The 24,299-nt window shown below is 48.5% G+C and overlaps 1 protein-coding gene across 1 annotated transcript in view; it reads left to right on the top strand.

The window, feature by feature from the left end:
- Window positions 1–22,191: 22,191 nt before the first annotated feature.
- The window catches only part of EEPD1 (endonuclease/exonuclease/phosphatase family domain containing 1), an 82,760-nt gene continuing 80,652 nt past the window's right edge, over window positions 22,192–24,299 (top strand). The window contains exon 1 of the mRNA XM_014941601.1: window positions 22,192–23,092. Coding sequence (XP_014797087.1) covers window positions 22,239–23,092 — 854 coding nt within the window. The 5' untranslated portion in view covers window positions 22,192–22,238. The remainder of the gene's footprint in view (window positions 23,093–24,299) is intronic.

The raw sequence follows: 24,299 nt of genomic DNA, 5'->3' as shown, positions 1-24,299 counted from the left end.
CAGTAGAGGCTTGTCATACCTGTTGTCCCATTGTGTCAGTCTGTAGAAAACAGCTCCAAGAGAACAAAAATAGCTTTGACGGTATGAGTTATAGTGTTCTGTTTTATGACTAATTTCAGTGCCTTGGTGCGATAACTTAGATGCTGTCACAGTTAAGACTACACAATGCCTTGGTAACAGATAGGAAACTCAGAGTTAGGCCTATCGTAGCTCTTTGTGTGTTTCTGAAACAGGCTTTGCCAAATCTCAGTCTGAGCCTGGAGGAAGATTTAACATTTTCCCTGCTCTGTCATCACGGCCATTTAAAAATCATTATTTATTTCTTTTAATCCATCTGTTCCCTGGTTCTCACTGCCTTTTGCAGCTGCAGTGTAGGCCCTCTCTCCCAGAGAACGGTGCCAACAACTGTTGTGTGCATTGCTTGGCTTGAAGTCTCAGCCCTTCTAACTTAGGAGGTCACGTTGCTGAGGTCGTGCAGCCTCTTAAAAGCCATGCAGACAGAGACACTTGAAGAAGACTTACTCCAGCAAAAGGAACTCAAGCATGCATGCAGATCATTTGGCCAACAAAGCCAACAGGACTATGCACAGGCTGCAAGATGAGAAGCTGCTCAGAAGCTTTATGGCATGGAGAGTGATGCCCCATCTAAGGCAGGGTTTCCCAACGTATTCAGCTGGACTGCATGATCTTGGGTGACCTCATGGACAGTGGCACAAGGAGGGGAGGATGGTGTATGGAGGGCCAGGCCCCTTTGTGTTGTATGAAAAAAATAACCAGTGCTGCAGAACCAAACCAAAGTTCTCATTTGGACCATCCCCAACTTACGCTCTGTGGTATGGTTAGATGTGGGCAGCACACTGCAGGAGGATGTTGGCATTCACTTGGTTGCTTGCCTACTTAGTCATGGAGTATAGCGTGCCAACTTCCAGGGGTATATTCCTTTTTTGTTTTCTCGTCGTCTTTGCATTACTCACTTATTGTCTCTTTTATCACTCTGCGGGAGACCATTTCCCAGTAACTGTGCTCCGTTCTGTTGCGTGTCACCTCATCTAAAATTAAACACCACAATAAAAGAAATATTATCCTATCTGTTGAGTATTAAGTGTTGAATAGGGGCTTTAGCTGAAGACTTAGATGCTACAATTCACTCTGACGTAGTGAAGGATAAAGAGGATAATAGGAAGCTCTCGCGTGGGTAAGCTTTTTATCTAAGAAGCCTTATGGTATATAGTTTTATCTTGTTTGTATATTAATCTGAGAGTCAGGTGGCCAAGACTTCACGGTTCTGAAATAAAAACATCGTAAGCAATGATTCAAATGCAATACATATCCATGCCAAAAGCTATCATAGTACAGTAATGTTTCGTTTTCATGTCCATATAGAAATTCCAACCTACACATATTGCCTTGGAAAATTGTGGAGCTAGCAGGAGAGAGTGCTAAAGGACAAAAATATTTGCTTTGACTCATGCAGGATAAATGCAGGGTCTGGATGGTGTTTCTCAAAGCAAAAGACTCTCCCCATTTTCTCTCCTGTGTGGCTTGACTTGACAGGATTGTCTGCGTACAGGGTAGGCGATGGAGTGGGACACGGGGAAGGTAGGGGACAGATCAGGCTCTGTAATTTCAGGCATTTCATTTTATCCTCTGGTTTTTCAGTTGTAAAAAGAGATTAATGGCACTTCCAGGTGTAAGAAGGATGCTATGAAGAAAGATTTCCGTGATGTTCCTGAGGAGCTTTGATTAGAACGACTCGGGGGAAGGACCTCAGCAGATGACTTCTGATCCCATATTGGTAGCTCTCAACTTCTCAGACCCGCTCCTTTTAAAGTGTGGCAGAGCAAGTACCTCGGAGCATTTTGTTCTGTGACCTGAACATCAGACCTTCCCAGGGAAATACCTTCACTTGTACCTTCCCAAAGGGTTTCCTCCCTGCATGTCTTATCCCGGAAATAAAGAAAATGGGTGTCATAGGTCTGAATCTTGCTGTTGGGAGAAAGGAGAGGAGATTAAATGCTCAGTGTGAAGATCCATTAACCCCTCTGGCCATTTTCAGAGATCCATCATCCCTTCCTTTGTTTGTCTCAGCCCCCCAGCCCCTGTCCTGCTCACCACAATCTGCAAGAGATCCTTCTTGGGGCTTTCTGTATGGTGAGAAGACTCATCAAGCCCATACAGGCCTTAGCCTCGCTCAGGAAAACATTTATTCTCAAATCTTTTGGGCAGTTCAGTTTCATTATTAGCCATTACCGTCAAATTATTTTTTAACTGAAGAGACTAAAAAACCTGAAATCTCTCTAGCAGAGAGATGCTGAGACAACTCTGTTCTTCCAAGGCTTGTGGGCTCATTACAGAGGCAGTAGGCTGGGCACAGAAATGAGAAGACATAGCTCTTAGTGTTTAATGTCTTCATTAAAAATTAATGTGTTGTGTGAACGTTCTCTTCTATGTGTAATTTCACTTTGCTATGAAATCCCAAGTTCTCAGCAATTTGATCCTGCTGCAGCAGTGTTCCTCAAGCAATACAAAGGCTTTTACTGGACCTTCTAGGACTGCACTGGTTTCTGATGTCTTGCAGACTGAGCTCATACTTTGCAGGAACCCCCACTGAGATTTGAGGGCATCATAATAATTTAAAAAAATAAAAGTTCTCAAGAAGAGCCTTGCAAAAGACTCTGTCTGGCCTTTTATGTGGGAGATAACCAGGACCACAGTCTTCTGTGCAGCTGCTGGTTGGAGAAATTGAGTGATTAAAAAAAACTACAGCACAGAACTCCCTCCCTTAGCAGGGACTGTACGTGTATCCAGCTTCTGCGTTCTCTCTGCTGGAAGCACTATGTGTCTAGTCTCTGACAGATCATAGAATCATAGGATATTTAGGATTGGAAGGGACCTTCAAGATCATCCAGTTCCAACCCCCTGCCCTGGGCAGGGACACCTCCCACCAGACCACATTGCTCCAAGCCCCATCCAGCCTGGCCTTGAACCCCTCCAGGGATGGGGCAGCCACAGCTTCTCTGGGCAACCTGTTCCAGTGTCTCACCACCCTCACAGGGAAGAATTTCTTCTTAATATCTAATCTAAATCTCCACTCTTTCAGTTTAAAACTGTTACCCCTCATCCTATCTCTCCACTTCCTGACAGAGAGTCCCTCCCCATCTCTCCTGTAGCCCCTTCAGGTACTGCAAGGCTGATACAAGGTCTTCCCGGAGCCTTCTCTTCTCCAGGCTGAACAACCCCAGCTCTCTCAGCCTGTCCTCACAGCAGAGGTGCTCCATCCCTCTGAGCATTTTTGTGGCCCTCTGCTGGACCCGTTCCAACAGGTCCATGTCCTTCCTGTGCTGAGGACTCCAGAGCTGGACACAGTGCTCCAGGTGGGGTCTCACCAGAGCAGAGCAGAGGGGCAGAATCACCTCCCTGGACCTGCTGTCCACACTTCTCTTGATGCAGCCCAGGATGGGGTTAGGTTTCTGGGCTGCCAGCACACATTGCTGGCTCATGTTGAGCTTTTCATCCATGAGTATCCCCAAGTCCTTCTCCTCAGGGCTGGTCTCCAGCCATTCTCTGCCCAACCTGTAGTTGTGCCTGGTCTCCCAAAGGTGTGAGTTTCTGAACTACATGGCTCGAGAAGCAAGGGGCTGAACATGAGCAGCATCTCTCAGGAGTCTCTCCCCGTCGTGCAGGCACAGCACTAGCAGCTCCACCAGCCCCCAGAGCGTCTGCTCCCTGCAAAAGATTGGAGCTCCTGCCCAGAGGAGTGCGAGGGTTAAATGGAGCGTGGCTGATAGTCCCGAGACCTCACAAGAGCATGATCTCTTTTATCCCCGTCACGATTCCCGTTATCAAACAGCATTCCAGGGAACAAAATTAATTGGAAGCGGTAGTTAAATTTGATTAGCTTCAACTAGTTCAGAAAGCTGGAGGCGGGGGCTTTTTAAGATTGAGCACGCTCATTCTCTGCCCAACCTGTAGTTGTGCCTGGTCTCCCAAAGGTGTGAGTTTCTGAACTACATGGCTCGAGAAGCAAGGGGCTGAACATGAGCAGCATCTCTCAGGAGTCTCTCCCCGTCGTGCAGGCACAGCACTAGCAGCTCCACCAGCCCCCAGAGCGTCTGCTCCCTGCAAAAGATTGGAGCTCCTGCCCAGAGGAGTGCGAGGGTTAAATGGAGCGTGGCTGATAGTCCCGAGACCTCACAAGAGCATGATCTCTTTTATCCCCGTCACGATTCCCGTTATCAAACAGCATTCCAGGGAACAAAATTAATTGGAAGCGGTAGTTAAATTTGATTAGCTTCAACTAGTTCAGGAAGGTCCCTGCGGGGGCTTTTTAAGATTGAGCACGCTAGATTTTTGTTTACGGTATGGCATAAGGCAAGAAAAATGGCGATGGTTCTTCATTGTGAATCCAAATCAGGCATTTAAACTTATGTGCATATCATCTGTCTCTATTCTGAGTTTTGATTTATTTTTTTTTCCCCTCAGTCCTTTCCTGACATTTTTAAGCATTAAATGTTAATGTGATTAAATGCTAATTTAACTGCAGCCACTAACAAACACAGCATGCATTTTTGTAATACTCAGAGAGCTTCACACGAGTGTGGCAGGTTACTTCTTTTCCTTCAGTTTCCTCAAGTTTTGGAACCTCTCTTTCCAAAAGTGATGCCAGGAACCAGTACAGGTGTCCCTGGCCTGTGATGTGGCCATGGAAGTGCAGAAGATATAGCTATCTTCTGACTATTTATTATAGATGCTACCAAATATAATGACCACAAGCTAGCAAGGACTGTTCCATCCAGTATGGCAGATTCTGTTCACCGGGGGAGACGAAGATCCATTTGTTTTACTTCTGGGCTCTGCTCTCAAATGAAGAAAGGGTCCCTTTCCGAAAGCAAGGGTAATTATCCCTTTCTGTGCCGACGTGGTATATCCCCCAATGACTATGTGCACATCACAGGACCTGTGTTTGGTCCTTAAGAGAAGTAAGTTAAAGGAAAACATCCCTGTTGTCAATTATGGCAATTTTTACAAAGTATTTGGCTGAAGTTAAACCCTACTGCTATTGCTTGGACTCCTAAACACACACATCCCCTTCACATAGTAATCATAGCAGTGAAAAACTCCTCCAATTTTTTAGTAAGGAAATGTTCCATTGTTTCAATTTGCTGTAATTAAAGCCTGCTCTTTGCATTAGAAAATCAAATTCCATTTACGAGATGAGTAATTCCCTTGGGTTCTCTTTGCTTCCATTGTTCTGAAGTGACCGAACTTTTCCCTGTTTGGCAAAAAAAGCCCACCATTTTTTTCTCTCTTAAAATTTACCCCATTTTTCATGCAGAGTGACAGCAGAATAAGAGCTCTGTGATGTTGCCGGTTGAAGGCTGCCTTGTTTCTCCTTCCCCAGAGACAGCACCTCTCCTTGACTAGGGAGTCTCTCTGCTGGACCACTTCAACAGAGCTTTGGCTCAGGACTCATGGATTTGCTTGTATGGTATTAACAAACCACTTTTTCCGTTCCTGCAAAAGCAGAAAAAAAATCTTAATTGTTTGAGAGCAGATGTATAAGGATATTTTGCCTTTTTTTTTTGTTTTTTGTTTTGTTCCTGTTTAGATTACGGATTTTCTTTTGGATCTTCTTTGTCTACCAAAATGACATACACCTGTCAGTTACTTCATCAGTTTAAAATGGGTTAGTTAACCCCCAAAATGGCTATGAAACTACAAGCCCGTACTACCTGTCTTCTATTCCCTTATTCTCCCTCTCGTAGCCTTTTTCCGTTCCTGCAAAAGCAGAAAAAAATCTTAATTATTTGAGAGCAAATGTATAAGGATATTTTGCCTTTTTTTTTGTTTTTTGTTTTGTTCCTGTTTAGATTACGGATTTTCTTTTGGATCTTCTTTGTCTACCAAAATGACATACACCTGTCAGTTACTTCATCAGTTTAAAATGGGTTAGTTAACCCCCAAAATGGCTATGAAACTACAAGCCCGTACTACCTGTCTTCTATTCCCTTATTCTCCCTCTCGTAGCTGCTCAGAGGGCTGGAGCACCTCTGCTGTGAGGACAGGCTGAGAGAGTTGGGGTCGTTCAGCCTGGAGAAGAGAAGGCTCTGGGGAGACCTTATACCAGCCTTCCAGTACCTGAAGGGGCTACAGAAGAGATGGGGAGAGACTCTTGATCAGGGAATGGAGCCATAGGATGAGTTGTAATGGTTTTAAATTGGAAGAGGGGAGATTTAGATGAGATACTGGGAAGAAATTCTTTGCTGTGAGGGTGGTGAGGGCCTGGCCCAGGTTGCCCGGAGAAGCTGTGGCTGCCCCATCCCTGGAGGGGTTCAAGACCAGGCTGGATGGGGCTTGGAGCAACCTGGTCTGGTGGGAGGTGTCCCTGCCCAGGGCAGGGGGTTGGAACTGGATGATCTTGAAGGTCCCTTCCAACTCTAACCATTCTATGATTCTATGATTTCAACAGTTTAATATGATTAAAATTAGTTTTATTCATCTTAATAATAACTAGGCCATGGTTAGGAGTGACAGATTTTTCTCCTCTCGCCTCCAGACATGAGAGTTCCTCTTTTCTACCGTCAATCCTAGCACAGAGTTTGAGTCTTAACACAGCTTTAATGTTTCAGAGGCAGGGGCAAGGGTCTTTTGCTTGACAGGGAGAACAAAAAGACCCAGAGCAATGGGCTGGCTGAGCCTTTTGAGCAGAGCTGTGAGGAGGAGATAGAGCTCTGAGGGTGCTGGGGTGCCAAGAGAAACCCTTGCTCCATCCATAAAGAGCAGGAGTGGATGCCAAGAGAAAGGCAAGTAGGTGGCAAAGAAGGTGGGAAGCAAAGAAAATGCTTTTCCTGGATAATTTGCTCCAGGATCTTAAATCCTTTCTCAGTGGGCCTGACAATGAGCCTCTTGGGCTGTTAAGTGAAGCCACAGGCAACGTAGAAGACAGCATGGAGGGTATTGATATCTTGTTGGTGGGCAGCCCCTGTTCTTTATTCAAAGATCAAAATACGTGAGCATTAAATATCTGCCCCTACAAAGTGGCATGGTATAGTGGGGTGAACCCCTTTACAGCTGTAAAGGAACCTTTACAGCTGGTTCCTTCAACAATGTAGATCAGTCAAATATTACAGATTTTTCAAGCCTTTTTTAAAAAAAAAATCCTTAAAAGTTTGGGGGTTGCTTTGTTTTTAACAGTGAACCTGGAACAATTGTTTGACATCACAAATGTCCAAAGCTTTTAGCAAGAGGGTCTTTTCTAATCAAGGAAATTTTGTTGGGATATTCCATTTTTCTAAGAATTTTTTTAAAGCTTAATTCAACATCTAAAATCAAGATTAGAGTTGACTTTTTATTGAAAGTTCCCATTCCGGAAAGTGAAACTACTTGGTACTATCTTTTCGAACATTTTGATTTAAAAAATGTGAATTAGAGAATGCACTGAGAGCTTCCTGCAGCATGGGAAAGAGACTTATTTTGGCCTTTGTATAACCCAGGTGCTGCTTTTTACTGTTGTTTGGTTGTCTTTTTTTCTTTTCTGATTGGGTTTTAATGATTTGAAGTAACACCAGTTCTTGTATTGCCTTTCTGTTTTCACGCACCGTGCCTGGCCTGATCTCCTGGGGATGTCTAACCCTTCCTGAAATCCAAGGGGAAGAATATCCCTGGCACTGCTGTGGGACTTGTAAATGCCTTGGAGAACTTTGTTTTGGCTCATGATCCTGCAGTAAGTTGGTGGAATGTCTCTGCTGCGCAGTGCACCCTACGGGACACCTGCAGGAGCCTCTGCCTGGCAAAAATAAATGAGATTCAGAGGTTAACGAAGGAGAAAATACAATGTCTTTCTGATTCGAGGGCTTTTTTCTCTAACAATGTTTCCTTCTCGATTTGTTCTTGTGATACAGAGTCATCATTGGGCCTTAAATCCAAAGGGAATCTGCAAATTCCTGTCGCCTTATCTAGAAGCAGCAAGGACAGAAGAATGCAGATGGAGCAAACCTCCCCCCTTCCCTTTCAATCTACCGCAAAGCTGGCAAGAACTGCTGGGTGTTTGTCTTTGGCAGAATTAGCCCTTTCAAAAGCAGATGGTGTCAAGATAGATTGATGTGAAGGTAATTTAGTCCCCCTGCCAACTGCGAGGGAGCAAGGCTGTCTATCTCAAACACCCCCTGTGGAGGCCACATGCTGATACCCTTCCTCGCCTTGGGCAATCCTCTACTCTCCAGCTAGCCATCCTCACACCAGGGAAAGCTGGACTCAACGGGAGTGGTGCAGATGGCAGATCCTCGTGCACAGTATGCAACGGTGGGCCCAGGTCCAACGCCCTCGCTGAGCTGGGCCAGCAGCCATTAGAGAAACCTGCAGACCCTCCTTGATATGACAGATTATCTCTATATTTCGCCTTGGGCAATCCTCTACTCTCCAGCTAGCCATCCTCACACCAGGGAAAGCTGGACTCAACGGGAGTGGTGCAGATGGCAGATCCTCGTGCACAGTATGCAACGGTGGGCCCAGGTCCAACGCCCTCGCTGAGCTGGGCCAGCAGCCATTAGAGAAACCTGCAGACCCTCTTTGATATGACAGATTATCTCTATATTGAAGTTCTCTAAAATAATCGGAGAACCATTCCGGGTTCTCTTTTAACTTGCTTTTCTAAAACCTCACTGTCCTGTTGTCGCGGAGGGGGTGATTAACTTTGCTAGTTAGAGTGAAGTAGTGCAATATTTATTAAGGTGAAACAGTGATTTAACAAAATCAGTAGTAAGTGTGGTAACACCAGTATTAAATGTGATAGTGTTTTACAAGATTCGATGTCAAGGTATACTCTATTATTTACTGCAGAGAGGACAAGCTGTCAGGGAGACCCTCCCCTTGAGTCACGAGGTTCAGAAAGGACCCCCTTGCTTTCTGAACTCCTTCCCAGAGAGGAGTCTGGGTGCGTCAGGATCCAATCCTGGTCCCAGATCTGGTCAACAGTTTATGTCTAAAGGATTATATATGCGCAATCAACCCTCTGTATTCCTTAGCTAAGATTTCAAAGTTTAGCATGCTATTAGTCACTCACTGAGAATCCGTTGGGGCAAGGAATCTCTCAACCTCGAGTAGGAGAACCTTAAGCGAGCGTCCTCACCAAAGGGGAGATCCTGCTGTGCAGCCGCTGCCGTTCAGGAGAGCTCCAAGGGTTCTGGGTCTGCCCACAGTAAGATAATTGACCTATAGTCCACTAGTGGACCCGCTAGAGGCAACTACTGAAGAGAAAGATCTAGGGGTCCTGGTGGACAGTAAAATGACAATGAGTAAACAGTGTGCTCTTGCGGCCAGGAAGGCCAATGGTATCTTGGGCTGCGTAGGGAAGAGTGTAGCCAGCAGGTCAAGGGAAGTCATTCTCCCCCTCTACTCTGCACTGGTGAGGCCACAACTGGAGTACTGTGTCCAGTTCTGGGCTCCCCAGTTCAAGAGGGACAGGGAACTACTAGAAAGAGTCCAGCGAAGGGCAACAAAGATGATTCAAGGATTGGAGCATCTCCCTTATGAGGAGAGACTGAGAGAGCTGGGACTCTTTAGTCTGGAGAAGAGAAGGCTGAGGGGAGACCTTATTAATGCCTACAAGTATCTCAAGGGAGGGTTGAAGGAGGAGGGAGCCAGACTCTTTTCAGTGGTTCCCAGTGAGAGGACGAGGGGCAACGGGCACAAGTTGGAACAGAAGAGGTTCCACTCAAATATGAGGAAAAACTTTTTCATGGTGAGGGTGACAGAGCCCTGGAACAGGCTGCCCAGGGAGGGTGTGGAGTCCCCTTCCTTGGAGATTTTCAAGACCCGCCTGGATGCTCCTGAGTAACATGCTCTAGCTCTAGGCAATCCTGCTTCAGCAGGGGAGTTGGACTAGATGATCTCTATGGTCCCTTCCAACCCTAGAAATTCAGTGAAATTCAGTGAAATTCTCATGGGAATAAAATTTCTAGGCCCCCACTCCAGACAGTGTTTTGGCTGTGTTGCCAGCCATCCCCCAAAGTCCAGGTGCAAGTTATGGCAACTGCTGTTGTGAGGGCCATGGTGGCCATGGCCCAAGCAGGAAAGAGGGGGAAAAACAGGGAGAGCACATCACCACACCTGTGCTATTAGGAGTAATGCCTGCGAGCCATGAAATGCAATGGAAAAAAGCTGCAGGGGGGAAAAAAAAAATAGTACAAGTGATGCCTTGGTTTGCTGAAAATCAGCCTCCCCATCCTTGTTAGGTACACTCTCACCTTCACGCCCAATACAACTGCTTGCCACATCTGGCAAATCCAATGGCCCCAGAGGCAAACTGTGGGCAACCTGACGACTTTCCCTAGGGGTGTTGGATGTCAAGGCAGGCCAAGGGAACCGTATATCTAAATGAGGTACCTGACACCCTGAAGCCGACGGCAGGAAGGTTACCGTGCAGTCAGCCCTATATGAAGCTTGGAGTGAGTTCACCTCCAGTTTGGGATGGCAGTAGGGTGTGTACATACTGAAGGAGCAGGGTTTGTCTTCTGGAGGTGCTTGACTGCCTCAGCTTGCAGGTGTGTGCACATGAGAAACAGTCAGATTCAGCAACTGGCACCTTTGGGATGGAGTCTTAGTCAGGTTAAGCGAGTCATTCATCGAACCATTTCTCTGAGCTTATTGTCCCCCACTGAGTGTCCAGTTTTCCTTCTGTCCTATCCTAGGAATCCCGCTGGTGAGATACCAGCATCCCCTGATGTCACTTGGTAGGTGGCAGGATAGGAACGCCAGGCACCTTGCACCATCAGGAGACATGGGAGGAGTCTCCTGAGTCATGGGAGGAACACCCCGTGTCCTGTAATTGTCTGCCACTTTATAGGTTAAAGGCAGATGTGCTCCATGACTAACACGGGAGGAATATGGCAAGGGTGTGTGTGTGTGTGTGACATGGCTATCTACGGCGTGAAATCAGAATTAATCAAATACATGCTTCGGGATGCTTGGGAGAAGGATTGAAACTTGACTTCAAGGATACATAGTGAGATCGGTTTTGAAGCAAGTGTGTTGGGAGTCATTCCTGAACCACAGCAAAGTCTGAGAACCCATCACAGGAAAAACAGGAATCCCACAATATTCAGAACGATGTTTGCATAGACACTACAGCCAACCAATACCTGCTGCATTGTTTTCATGGTGAGTCACACCAGGGAACACAGCAGGTGAACAGGAATGAACATCCTGCAGCGTGCAGGGAGCTTGTGCTGCTGACATAAGGCAGAAGCTTGTGTAAGATGGTGACAGCCATTTTTCCTCGTGGCACTTCAAACTGTGGAAAACTCTCCCCAAAGCAGATGATGCGTGGCTAGAACAAGATTTGGAGATGACGACGTGACCTCAGCCCTAACGTCACATACAGTACAAAGAGCACTCCGACATCTTACGTAATTTAAGCCCTTATTTAGGAAGCAAACTCCTCACCCCAGGCTACGCAAGCTTTATTCCTGTCCAGCAGCACTTCCCTGTAATTTCTGTAAAGTAGTCCCTGTAATTCCAATTAAGCTATTTTTCAGACTAGTATTATTTGGCATAAACCGGGACTAGGATTTAGGCTTAAGACAGGAAGCATTTCAGGGCTGTGGGTTTTGTTCTGGGGGAACTCTTTGGTTTTTGCAACTTGTACGACATCTGGCAGTAATTCATCAGTACTTTGGTATGGTGGCTCTCAGCATCATGTTCTTGACGGCAATTGTGTCATTGCATAGCTATCTTCCTAATCATGTTCTTAGGATTCATGACATCAGCTAGAAACAGCCTTTGGTGTCTACCTAATGGGTCACCCTGCTGATTCCTGTTTATGTTGTTGAGCCTTTCCTGCCCCATCTGTGGCTCGGTTATTCCTCAATTGGAATGGATGCTGTGGCTTTCTCCTCCCTAAGTCTCTACTGAAGCTCATCTTGTCAGTTCTGGAACGTCCCCCTGATCTGTGAAGACTATTTTGAATTTTGATCCCACCCACCAAGGTCCTTGCAGGCCCCGTGGCTCGGTGCCACCCACAAGCTTTGTGAGTATACACTCTTCCACCCTCTCCCTCATTAATTTGCTGTTTCTTTCCTATCCCTCGGGCCAGTCGCTCTGTTGAAGAAAAAAGTGAGTTTGGTAAGCCATGCTGGTGGGTTTTTTGAACACCTAATTATCTTCCAAGTACTTAAAATCCTTATCTGTGCCAGGATCTTCCCAGGGATCAAAGCTGGATTTAATGGGTCCTTCATTTTCTGTTTTAAACAGCTCAGTGGTGTTCATCCCCAGGTGCTTAGGGACTTGCTTGTCCTGCAGTGCTCCAGTATTGCTCTGTTGCCTGTTCCCCCTGAGCTGCTGACCTGTCTCCTCCAAGCAGCCATCCTACAGGACCTGGTCCTAGAGAAAGACCTCAATACTGTCCTGCTTGCTTATCTCCTCTATGCTCTCATTTGAACAAACCCGACTTTCAGATGGAAAACCGCAAGAGTCAATTCCATCAACAGCTCAGGTCGCCTGCTCACTTAAATCAGCAGAGCGCCCCTTTGACTAATTTTGGGCATCCTTTCTCTGTATGGGAATCGGATCAAACCATCACAGAAGGTGGTGTAATGATTACTCAGGGAGGTTCCTCAGAGACGTTCAAAGTCTGCTGGGAGCGGTTGAGGTCATGAAACCGCTTTAATTGCTGGTGCAAGACTTGAAATCTGAAATACAGATTTTCTCAAGAGAGTAGAGCAGAGATGCTCATTTACGCAAGATGCTATGTTTTGTGTGAAAAGTCTTAAACGAAGTATTTACTGTTTCATAAACCAATGACCTGATCCTCAGCAGAGCTATGGCTTTATACTGAGGCTCTGTCCTCTGCAGATCTCCTCTGAGAATTTGGGGCAGAGGGAAAATTTGACTCTACATAGTGATTTATTTTCTTCTTAACAAACAGAAGTTTACACATGAAGAGGCAGGGACAGGAAACAAATGAATCTTAGCACAAGTAAACACCACAAAGACCTGACTGACCTCTCCTTATGTCTGAAAAAATTAGAACTAAGAGTCCAGGTTTTGTCTTTCTGAATACCTCCAGAGTCCGAAGTACAACTGTTCATGTGAATGAGAAGCAGAGACTGAGGTCTTAAGTATATATACCAAAAAAAAAACCAAACCCAAAAGCATAACCCCCAAATAGCAGAAGTTATAAGTAATGTTTAAGGCAGAATCGCACTGGCTGCTGTAGTAACAGCAAAATCACTTTGAGTTAAAAAGCTGTCTGTATGAGTTAACTAATTAATGTTCAGGAAACTCTTCAAAACATGAAATGGATTTTTTTTTTTAAACATTTCTTTAAAATCTGTTAACAAGAATGTTATTAAAATTTGTTAACAAGAATGTATTATGTTTTAACTCTTCATGTAGTAGAAGATAACCTAGTTAACTGCTACAAGTAAGGTAGAAATGACAAGTAATGCGAAATAGTGATTTATTCAGTGAAACAACAGAACGATCAGGAGACAGGCCTCAATCATCCTCAACAAGTTACACTGCTTTTGAAATGCAAATGTTTAGAAAGGACTAATGAAACACTTCCACTGCCTAGGAAGCCTGTGGTTCGCTATAAATTAGTAAGCCAACTCGCTTGCATTTTAAATCCCTCTCTGCCACCAAGAGGCATCACCAAAAACATTTGAAGGGTAAGAGGTCTATATGAGAGGCAATGTTTGAGGGGCTGGCTGTCCAACTGCTCATAACCAAAGTGCTGTGTAACGCCACACTAAACACCCCTTTCCAGCCTGTTGGCTTACCTTCCCTCGCCTCTTTCTTGGCCCTTGCAGTGCCTAAAATGTCATTGCCCATGGCTTTTTCACAAAAATCCACTTGATGCTTGTTTCTGGGTGGAACCACGGAAAGCTTGCCCAGGTTGAGAGCTTAGACACCTAGGCCACAAGTCACAAATTGTGACTCTTCCCCCTGTCAAATTCACAAAGTAGTGATTTGTGGGTGTTTTTACTAGAGGCTTGCCAGACTAGGCCTCAAAGAAAACATTAGTTGTGACACAGGTCCACTGTAACCCATGTTTCTCATCTGGGAAGTCCAGGAGATGCCACCACTGGAGGGTGGTGGCTTGTCAGAGTAGAGGATTGGCAGACTAGGCCTCAAAGAAAACACAGGCTGCCCAGGGAGGTGGTTGAGTCCCCATCCCTGAATGTGTTTAAGAGTCGTTTAGATGTGGGGTTGGGGGATATGGTGTAGGGGAGAACTTTGTAGTGTAGGGGTGATGGTTGGACTCAACGGTCCCAAGGGTTTTTTCCAATCTGAATGATTCTATGATTAGATGTGACATAGGTCCACTGTAACCCATGTTTCTCATCTGGGAAGTTCAGGAGATGCCACCACTGGAGGGTGGTGGCTTGTCAGAGTAGAGGATTGGCAGACTAGGCCTCAAAGAAAACACAGGCTGCCCAGGGAGGTGGTTGAGTTCCCATCCCTGAATGTGTTTAAGAGTCGTTTAGATGTGGGGTTGGGGGATATGGTGTAGGGGAGAACTTTGTAGTGTAGGGGTGATGGTTGGACTCAACGGTCCCAAGGGTTTTTTCCAATCTGAATGATTCTATGATTAGTTGTGACATAGGTCCACTGTAACCCATGTTTCTCATCTGGGAAGTTCAGGAGATGCCACCACTGGAGGGCCTGGAGCAGGCAAGCTTCTGCAAGCATGGACTCAGCGATTCTGCCTGGAGTGAAGGAAGGACTAGATTTTTTTAATTCCTTTCCAGCACCGTGACCCAAGGGATATTTGAGTAATTAACAGTGTCCCCTCAGATGTGGGGGGATGAGAATCAAATCTGCCTGCTAAGGAAACTGGAAACCACATCCAAAGCTCTGCTGGAGTGTGTCTTCTGTAGCATGGGTTCCTCTCATTTACCTCCAGGATGAGCTGTCCCACCACATACCGACAAGAGAGAACAGCGGGCCTGTGGTTCGGATATCCCGTAGGAGGGAGAGGTCTGGGTTTCAGACCCAACACCAACCAAAATGAAACCCCATTCAAGGCATAAGGATGAGTCACTTCTGCTCACCCTTCTGACTGTATTTCTCCGTAGGAAGTGACACCCGTAACTTGGCAACCCAACACCAGTGACATCACTTAATCTTTTTGCAACAAGTTTGGCAGCCATATAAAACGCCTTACAGGAAAAAGAGCTGACACCATAGACATCGGATTCCTAAGGAATAAAACTCATGAGGCTGTGTTCTCTGCTGTTCTGCTCATCAGTCCTTCCCCAGGGATTTTATTAGCTTGCCGACTAATTGCAAGCGAATTTGACAGGGAGGTTAAACGTCTCAAAAATACGGAGTTCCTATGAGCGCCACAAAAATCGATGGCCACATAGAACAGAGACATTCAAATTAGTGACCCCGCCAAGAGACTAATGGATACTCGGCGTTATCGTTATACATCAGAAAATCAACAGGGGAAAGAGCGAGCCAGCAGAAATCAGACTTCATAAGCCCCACCACTCCTGAAATTGCTGACTCCTACTTGTTATGATTCGTCTTAATAAAAACACTGTCTGTCTTCTGCTTGGGGCATCTGTTATGGGTGTTACTGGAGATGTCCTCTCAGAAGGAAAACAATTACTTTAATAGCTCCTTTAAAGCAAAACACAGGCAGTGCAGATCGTTGGCTGCCTTTGCAAAGCCTTGCCCGCTAAGAGCCCAGCGTGGTGGGTCTGAAAACCTCATCCCTAGGATGGCAACTGCTCCCTCAGAGCCAAGCCCTGGATTCCCAGAGGAACCAAGTAAGGGAAAAGCTGGAAAAGGCGCTGCTCTCACATGGTGAGCTGGTAGGAAATGCAAGGGCTGCCCGAAGGCTGGAGGCAAACCCTCTGGTATTCTGTTGAGCAACATCTTCCTGGCTCGTTCCAGCCCTCATAGTGAAACAGAGCTCGTTTGTTTAGAGCCCCTGCAATGTAGATGATGCATTTTAGAAAAAGTAAAAATAGATTAATAGATTTTTTTTTTAGAGACCAGCTTAAAATGTAGTGGCCTTTAGGCTGCTTCTTTGCACGAACTAAGTCAAAAGACATCGCTTCCACTCCAGCCTTATGGGTTCAAGCAATTCCATAACCTCCTTAAACATTGCCTTTAAGGGCTTTCAGTGCTGCAGAACCTCCTTCCTATGGAAGAAGTCTAGGTTTGTTCTTTGCTCTGTGAACAATTCCCACAGGGGAGAGGAGTTTGAGACCTCCAGAGCTGGCAAGCAGATGACCCTACCCTACCCCTGGGTTTCCTGCCTGGTCAGTTACTTGTCCCAGTGCCACTCAGCTGGCAAGGAACCTGTTTCACTAGCTGCTTGGAGGGGACAGGATGCGAGCTGCTCAACTTAGGAGGGCTGTAGATGGTGGCAGAGCAAGCCTGAGATCAACAAATGGCTGGTGGGGACCGATAAAACTGCTGTTCCTCAGGTGCTTGCTTCATAACACTACCCAGTGACACACGAAAACACTCTGCGTGATGGGTGATGGCTGCTCCCGAGGGCCTGTTGCAGGTCTTTTGTGTCCAGTTCTGGGCTCCCCAGTTCCAGAAGGACAGGGAACTGCTGGAGAGGGGACAGCAGAGCGCTACAAAGAGGATGAGGGGCCTAGCATCTCCCTTACGAGGTTTGTGGTGGGGTGTTGTGTGCGGGGTTGTGGATATGGGGCTTAGTTGGTGGGTGGTGTTTTTGGGTTTGTTGGGGGTTTTTTTGTTTGGTTTTGGTTTTTTTTTGTTTGGTGGTTTTTTTTTGTTTTGTTTTGTTTTTGTGGTTGGACTCGATGATCTCGGAGGTCCCTTCCAACCACTAAGATTCTGTGATTCTGTGAAAGGCTGAGGGATTTGGGTCTTTTTAGTCTGGAGAAGAGAAGGCTGAGGGGGGATCTGATCAACACCTCTAAATACTTCAAGGGTGGGTGTCAGGAGGATGGGGCCAGTCTTTTTTCAGTGGTGCCCAGGGACAGGACAAGAGGAAACGGGCACAAACTTGACCATAAGAAGTTCCATCTAAACATGAGGAGGAACTTCTTCACTTTGAGGGTGGCAGAGCCCTGGAAGAGGCTGCCCAGGGAGGTGGTGGAGTCTCCTTCTCTGGAGACATTCACACACACGTTCCTGTGCAACCTGCTCTGGGTGGACCTGCTTTGGCAGGGGGTTGGACTAGATGATCTCTAGAGGTCCCTTCCAACCCCATAGCATTCTGTGATTCTGTCTCCCCTCTTCTCCTCTCACTGCCGAAGCCCGCCTGGCACTGCCAGTTCCCCCCTCTTCCCCCTCCCCGTCCCGAGATTGGCACCCTCAAAGCAGCAAAACTCATTTTTGCCTCCGCTGAGAGGTTTTTCCGCCAGCCCTGGCAGGCAGGCAGCTGCTCGGTAGGCAGCAAGCTGGGGATCCTGAGGAATAAGCCACCCACGGCCGTGTCTCATCCCGGAGCCCTCTAACCAGTTGGGGCTGAATGGAGATCCAGGAATCCCAGGTTCCTGGCTCCTTGCCCCGTTAGGTGCCGAGCAGCCTGGGGAGGAGGCTGCCTGCCAGCCAGCCAGCACCAGCAGACCACGATCAATCACCTCGTGAATAAATCTAAATACACCCAGCTTGGGATTGGATCAAAGATAAAATCCAGTATCTACCCGGGTTTCACAAGATTTACTTTCTGTGGCCTGTCAATAATTTCACCATTGTTTTTTTCAATCATTTACTGACTGCACCCCATTTTTAGCTCTCTCTCATGTTAATGGATTGCCTAACACTGATGTCATGCCAGTCGACTCATCTGTTTTTCTTTTCCTTCTTTCTTTTTTTTTTTCTAATATTTTAAAATATAAGCCAAACCTGAACCTTTTCACATCCTTTGGCACTTCCAAAAAATAAGACAACATGTCAGAAGTTGCCTCAGAGTTCTGTAAGCTCCCTGTTACTATCATTTTCATCCTGCTGACACAAAAATAAGGGTAAGGGGCTAAAGGACTGAAAACCACCCCCCTTTTCTCCCAGGTGTCCCCCATTAGCACAGGTGATACTCTGTGATAGGTGATGGGACACCCATTGCATCCCTCTGAGTTCTGCTGCATCCAGCTGCAAGTTATCCTGGTGCTGCAGATTCAAAAAGATGTGGAGCAGCTGCTGAGGGTAGAAAGTGCTGGACCAGAGGGTCATCCATTAATTTATTTCTGGAGATGCTCCTGCCTTCTCACCGAAACACAGGAAAACCTCATGCTGCCTGCAACATAGGTGATGCCTCAGATGGATTTTGGTGCTTTTCAGCTTCAAAACTTATTTAATGAGCCCGGATCAATTCAAAACAACCCGCTGTAGAACGCAGAAGAGTATGTCCTCCGTTGAGATAACAGCTTGTGGAGCTATTACCGTAATAATATTGCCTCGCAAAGACTACTTGTTTCGGTGGTTAATTGTTTCCAGCTCTGTGCTGGTATCATCCCAGCACGATTAGGCCCAGCATGATTTCTGCTGCATTGGCCGCCGTTATCGCTGCACACAGAGCACTTCCCAGTTGACGTGGAAGCATTTAATCACCTAAGCGAGCACTTTCTCCACTCCAGCAGCCAGCGGAGAGCCAATACCCTAATGCAGCCAGTCCCCATTCCCATAATGATAATTAGCTGACTCTATCGCTCGGGCAAAGAGAAGAGAAATGCGGGATCTGCAGCAGAATATCTCCTGCAAATATGAAAGCAGCCGGGCCCCTGTGCAACCCGACAGCCCGCTGCGGCCAGACTCCCTTATGCACATCCCGTTCTCCTCCCCCAGGAAGCTGAACCCATCTGGAGCACTGGGTCCAGTGCTGGGCTCCCCAGTTCCAGAAGGACAGGGAACTGCTGGAGAGGGGACAGCAGAGGGCTACAGAGATGGTGAGGGGCCTGGATCATCTCCCTTATGAGGAAAGGCTGAGAGACTTGGGTCTTTTTAGTCTGGAGAAGAGAAGGCTGAGGGGGGATCTGATCAACACCTCTAAATACTTCAAGGGTGGGTGTCAGGAGGATGGGGCCAGTCTTTTTTCAGTGGTGCCCAGGGACAGGACAAGAGGGAACGGGCACAAACTGGAACATACGAAGTTCCATCTAAACATGAGGAGGAACTTTTTCACTGTGAGGGTGGCAGAGCCCTGGAAGAGGCTGCCCAGGGAGGTGGTGGAGTCTCCTTCTCTGGAGACATTCAAACCCTCCTGGACATGTTCCTGTGCAACCTGCTCTGGGTGGACCTGCTTTGGCAGGGGGTTGGACTAGATGATCTCCAGAGGTCCCTTCCAACCCCATAGCATTCTGTGATTCTGTAAACAAGTTCAGCCTTTTATTTTAGGGGAACCCAAGTAACTTCCATTAACTTGCTGTGAAAAATACATGTATAGGCTGCTATTACAAGCTGTTTAATTTTCATTAGAGGGCCAACCAAGAGTCTTGATGTTGAAAATATATGTTGATTGCATTCTAACCGGGTAAAAGAAACTTATATATACCGTCAGCATCAGGCAGCACCAGCAGGCATCTGCAAGCAGAAGTTGCTCTTTCTTTCCGTTTTTTCCTCCCCCTTCCTTTCCATTACACCCACCAATTGTATTTCGGATTCATTGACATTGCAGTCACTCTCGTGTGGGCACTGTCAAGCTAGTTTTAAATGAGCTAATTTGGCTCCAGATAGCACTGCAGGCAGCACAGCCTGGGAATCCATGCAGTAGAAGCTGGGGTGAACACTTTGGTGGCTTTCCCAAGATGGACTGCAGTGAGCTGCTGCGGCTCTCAGGACACGAAGGACCCACAACAAAACCAGCTCAGGCACACGAGTGACACACAACCACCATTTGGGTGCAGGATGGGGGTACTCTGTCTCAGAGAAAGGCTGGGCACATGGCAGGACCAGGGGATGTAGGATGCAGGTCTACGATGTCCAATGGCAGCATTCTGTGGGGAGTTTCAGTTTGTTGAACACTCTCACGACTGCTTTAGATCACAAATCACAGAATCTTCATGGTTGGAAGGGACCTTTATGATCATCAAGTCTAACCACAACACCCCCCCCCCAAAACCCAAAAAGCAAAACCCAACAAAAACCAAACAAATAAAGAAAAAAAACCTCCATAAAACATCACACCCACCCACAAACAGGCACAAACCAATAATCTCGGGCACTAGAGCATGCTCTGAAGGGCCACGTCTACACGTTTCTTCAATACCTCCAGGGATGGGGACTCCACCACCTCCCTGGGCAGGCTGTTCCAGGGCCAGACCACCCTCTCAGGAAAGTCATTCTTCCCAATATCTCATCTAAACCTCCCCTGCCCCAACTTCAGATCATTTCCTCTGCTCCTGGCATTACTCCCTTGGGAGAAGAGGCCAACCCCCACCTCTCTACACCCTCCTTTCAGGGAGTTGGAGAGGGCAATGAGGTCTCCCCTCAGCCTCCTCTTCTCCAAACTAATCATGCCCAGTTCCCTCAGCCTCTCCTTGTAGGACTTGTTCTCCAGACCCCTCCCCATCTTGGTGGCTCTCCTCTGGACACGCTCCAGCACCTCAATGTCCTTCTTGTCGTGAGGGGCCCAGAACTGAACCCAGCCCTTGAGGTGAGGCCTCACCAGTGCCCAGTCCAGAGGCACCATCACTGCCCTACTCCTGCTGGCCACGCTGGTCCTGATACAGGCCAGGATGCTGTTGGCATCACCAGCCCACTTCAGCAGCACCCAGTGCTAACTCTGAATGGTGGGACCCAAAACCAGAGGGCAACACACAGCAGGTTGGTGTGTACAAAGCAAACTCTTCAGTTCTTTGCAGCTCTCTTACAGGTGCATAGGGCTACTTTAAAGGGAATCATAGAATTGTCCAGGTTGGAAGAGACCTTTCAGATCATCTAGTCCAACCATCAACCTCACTCTGATCAAAACCATCACTAAACCATGTCTCTAAGCACTAGGTCAACCCGGCTTTTCAATACTTCCAGGGATGGGGCCTCAACCACTGCCCTGGGCAGCCCAGTCCAAGGCTGTTATTAACCCTTTCCATGGAAACATTTCTCCTAATCTCCAATCTGAACCTCCCCTGGGGCAACTTGAGGTTGTTTCCTCTTGTCCCATGGCCTGTTCCTTGGGAGAAGAGACCGACCCCCCCTGGCTACACCCTCCTTTCAGGGAGTTGGAGAGAGCCAGAAGGTCTCCCCTCAGCCTCTTTTTCTCCAGGCTCGACACCCCAGCTCCCTCAGCCTCTCCTCACAAGACTTGTGCTCCAGACCCCTCACCAGCTCCCTTGCCCTTCTCTGGACACGCTCCAGCCCCTCATGGTCTTTTTTTTTGTGGGAAGGGGCCCAGAACTGGACACAGCCCTCGAGGTGGGGCCTCACCAGTGCCCAGTCCAGGGGGACCAGCACCTCCCGACTCCTACTCCCCACGCTGTTCCTGACACAGGCCAGGATGCTGGTGGCCTTCTTGGCCACCTGGGCACACTGCTGTCTCATCTTCAGCCCACAGGCCACCAACACCCCCAGGTCCTTTTCTGCCAGGCAGCTCCAGCCACTCTGCCCCCAGCCTGTAAGATGTGAAGAAAAAAAGAAGGCAAAAAAAAATTAAAAAAAGCCAACTTTACTGAGGTGTAGGAAAGCATAGCGCCTGGGACAGCGAAATGAAAAGCCGGTGGGGGTGACTGATGAGGCTCTCAGGAGGTTTGAGAACACACTCTTGGCCCTGCCAGCCAAGAGGCCAGGAGGCCGAGGGACTCCGGGGGCGGGAAGGCCCAAGGGAGCCCCCCAGGACCCCGGCGGGAAGGGGCCAGCCTGCCCTTAACGGCACGGTGACAGCAGCGGGGCCGCTCCGGGCCCGTTGTGTGGGGGGGTTGTCCCTCCAGGACGGCCTCCCCCGGGCCGGGCGCGGAGGCGGGTGACGCCCCCCGGGAGGCGGTGGCGGCGGCGGCTGCGGGCCCCGGGCCCCGCCTCAGCCGGCTGAGGGGGCGGGGAGCTCCCGCCAGAGCTACTACTACCGCCGGCGGGGCGGCAGCCGCCGTGAGGCGCCGGGGGCTGGAGAGAAGCGGTGATTCCCTCCTCTCCTCACGGAGGAGAGCGGCGGCGAGGAGGAGGAAGGGCGCGGGAAGGGCTCCCTTCTCCGCCTGACGGGGCGTATCGTGTCTGTCCGCAGGGGACATCCGTCCGTCCGTCCCCTGGTGCGGAGCCGCGGGTTGTGGCAGCGCTCCTCGCCCGCTCCCCCGGCTCCGGTGGTGGCCCCAGGTGGTGAGATGGGGGGCAGCCTGGGCTGCCACCGCTCCATCCCCCGCGACCCGGCGGACCTGTGCCACAGCCGCAAGTTCAGCGCGGCGTGCAACTTCAGCCACATCCTGGTCAACCAGGAGAGGCTCAACATCAACACGGCCACCGAGGAGGAGCTGATGACCCTCCCCGGGGTCACCCGCCTGGTGGCCCAGAACATCGTGGAGTACCGGGAGTACATCGGCGGCTTCAAGAAGGTGGAGGACCTGGCGCTGGTGAGCGGGGTGGGGGCGGCCAAGCTGGAGCAGGTGAAGTTCGAGATCTGCGTGAGCAGCAAGGGCAGCTCAGCGCAGCACTCCCCCAGCTCCCTGCGCAAGGACCCGGCCTCCGAGCACCACCTCTCCACCACCAAGATCAACATCAACACCGCTACCCCGGCCCAGCTCATGAGCATCCGCGGCGTCACCGAGAAGATCGCCAACAGCATCGTGGACTACCGTAAAGAGCACGGGCCCTTCAAAAGTATTGAGGACCTGGTGAGGATGGACTGCATCAACTCCTCCTTCCTGGACAAAATCAGGCATCAGATTTTTGCGGAGCGGTCCCGGCCCCCTTCGACGAACACCAATGGTGGCCTCAACTTCATGGCCAAGCCTCACCCAAGCCCCACTTCTCTGAGCCTCCAGAGTGAGGACTTGGACTTTCCTCCTGGGGGTCCCACCCAGATCATCTCCACTCGCCCCTCTGTGGAGATGTTCGGGGGGGTGAGGGACGGTAGACCCGTCCTGAGGGTGGCCACCTGGAACCTGCAAAGCTGCTCCGTTGAGAAAGCCAACAACCCAGGCGTGCGGGAGGTGGTGTGCATGACGCTGCTGGAGAACAGGTAAGAGGCAGCACCTAAGCTGTAGGCTCAGCTTCCTGTGGGATTGTAGGTTAATGACTTGGGGGCTTGGGCACTCTGGAGTCCCGTTGGCATCCTAGTGGGACTCGTTCCTTCCTGGGGTTATTAAATGTTTCTTGCTTCTTGTGTGGAACTCTGGCTGAGTCTTAATGCTGGGGTTGTAGTGACTGTCCACTCATTAAGTCTCTGTGGTCCTTGAAAGGTGGTGGACCTCCTGAAGAGGTATGTGTGTATTTACACACATCTGTGCAGGGAAGACTGAGCCATTATGGTTGGTCACATTGGGCCTGTTAGTAGTTGGTCAAGGACTGTTTGTCTGTCAAGAGGCTTTTGAACAAGTTATGGGGGGGTCTCTCTTTCCTTCCAGAAGCAGGGGTGGGTGGGAATAGTAGGGGAAAGGCTGTTCTGGATGTACCCTGTTTCTTGCAGTCTTTCCCAGAGCATCTTAGTACCACTTTGGGAATAGGATGCAGAGCTGCATCTGCCTCTCAGAGCTGCCAAGCTGGGACCTTCCAGTGCTGCTTCTCCAGAGAGTCTTGTTTGGGTGGTGACTCCTTAACCTCAGTGTTAGGGCTGGGGTCTGGTCTCCCTCAGATCTGCTCCTCAAAGGAAAAAAAAACGTTTGAGATGCACAGTCAGGATGGTAACGAGCTGGGTAACGAGCATGGAATGCCATGGCTTGCCCCATGAGGGTGACACAGCTCGTTAACGAGTGGTCACAAGGCATCTGCTGAGCCTTATGGGGACCACTCATCCCCAAGGATGTGCAAGACATGGGGCAGCTGCCTGGGGAGGCTGTGCCCCCTCTCTGTGCCAGGCAGACCCCTGGTTTCACAGAGCAGGGTCTGTTTGTGGTGTGGTAGTTGGGATGGTATTTCTGCTGCTAATGGCTGAGAAGCTGAGAGCTGTAAATTACTATCATTTTTTAATTTTTTTTTTTTTGTGTAAGGTAATCAGGTAACAGTGCTGGGGATGTCTTTCATGCTAAACTTTCTGCTTGGTACAGGAATGTAAGAGTGCAAAAAGGATTTAGAAATAACTCTCACCCTTTCCTTTCCCTGCGTGAAATCTGTCCCAGCTGATTTGGCTTTTATTTACGGCGTTGGGCAACTAACTTCTTTCTCTCTGGCTGCCATCCAGACTTCCAGCTGGAAGTGAATCAGGGCAGGGGGCTCTTGGGTTTCTGCAA

The sequence above is a fragment of the Calidris pugnax genome, unplaced genomic scaffold, assembly GCF_001431845.1.
Source record: "Calidris pugnax isolate Ruff unplaced genomic scaffold, ASM143184v1 scaffold23, whole genome shotgun sequence".
In the NCBI taxonomy this organism is placed as follows: Eukaryota; Metazoa; Chordata; class Aves; order Charadriiformes; family Scolopacidae; genus Calidris; species Calidris pugnax.
Note: the sequence above shows the minus strand (reverse complement) of the source record. Positions and strands in the feature narration are given on the sequence as shown.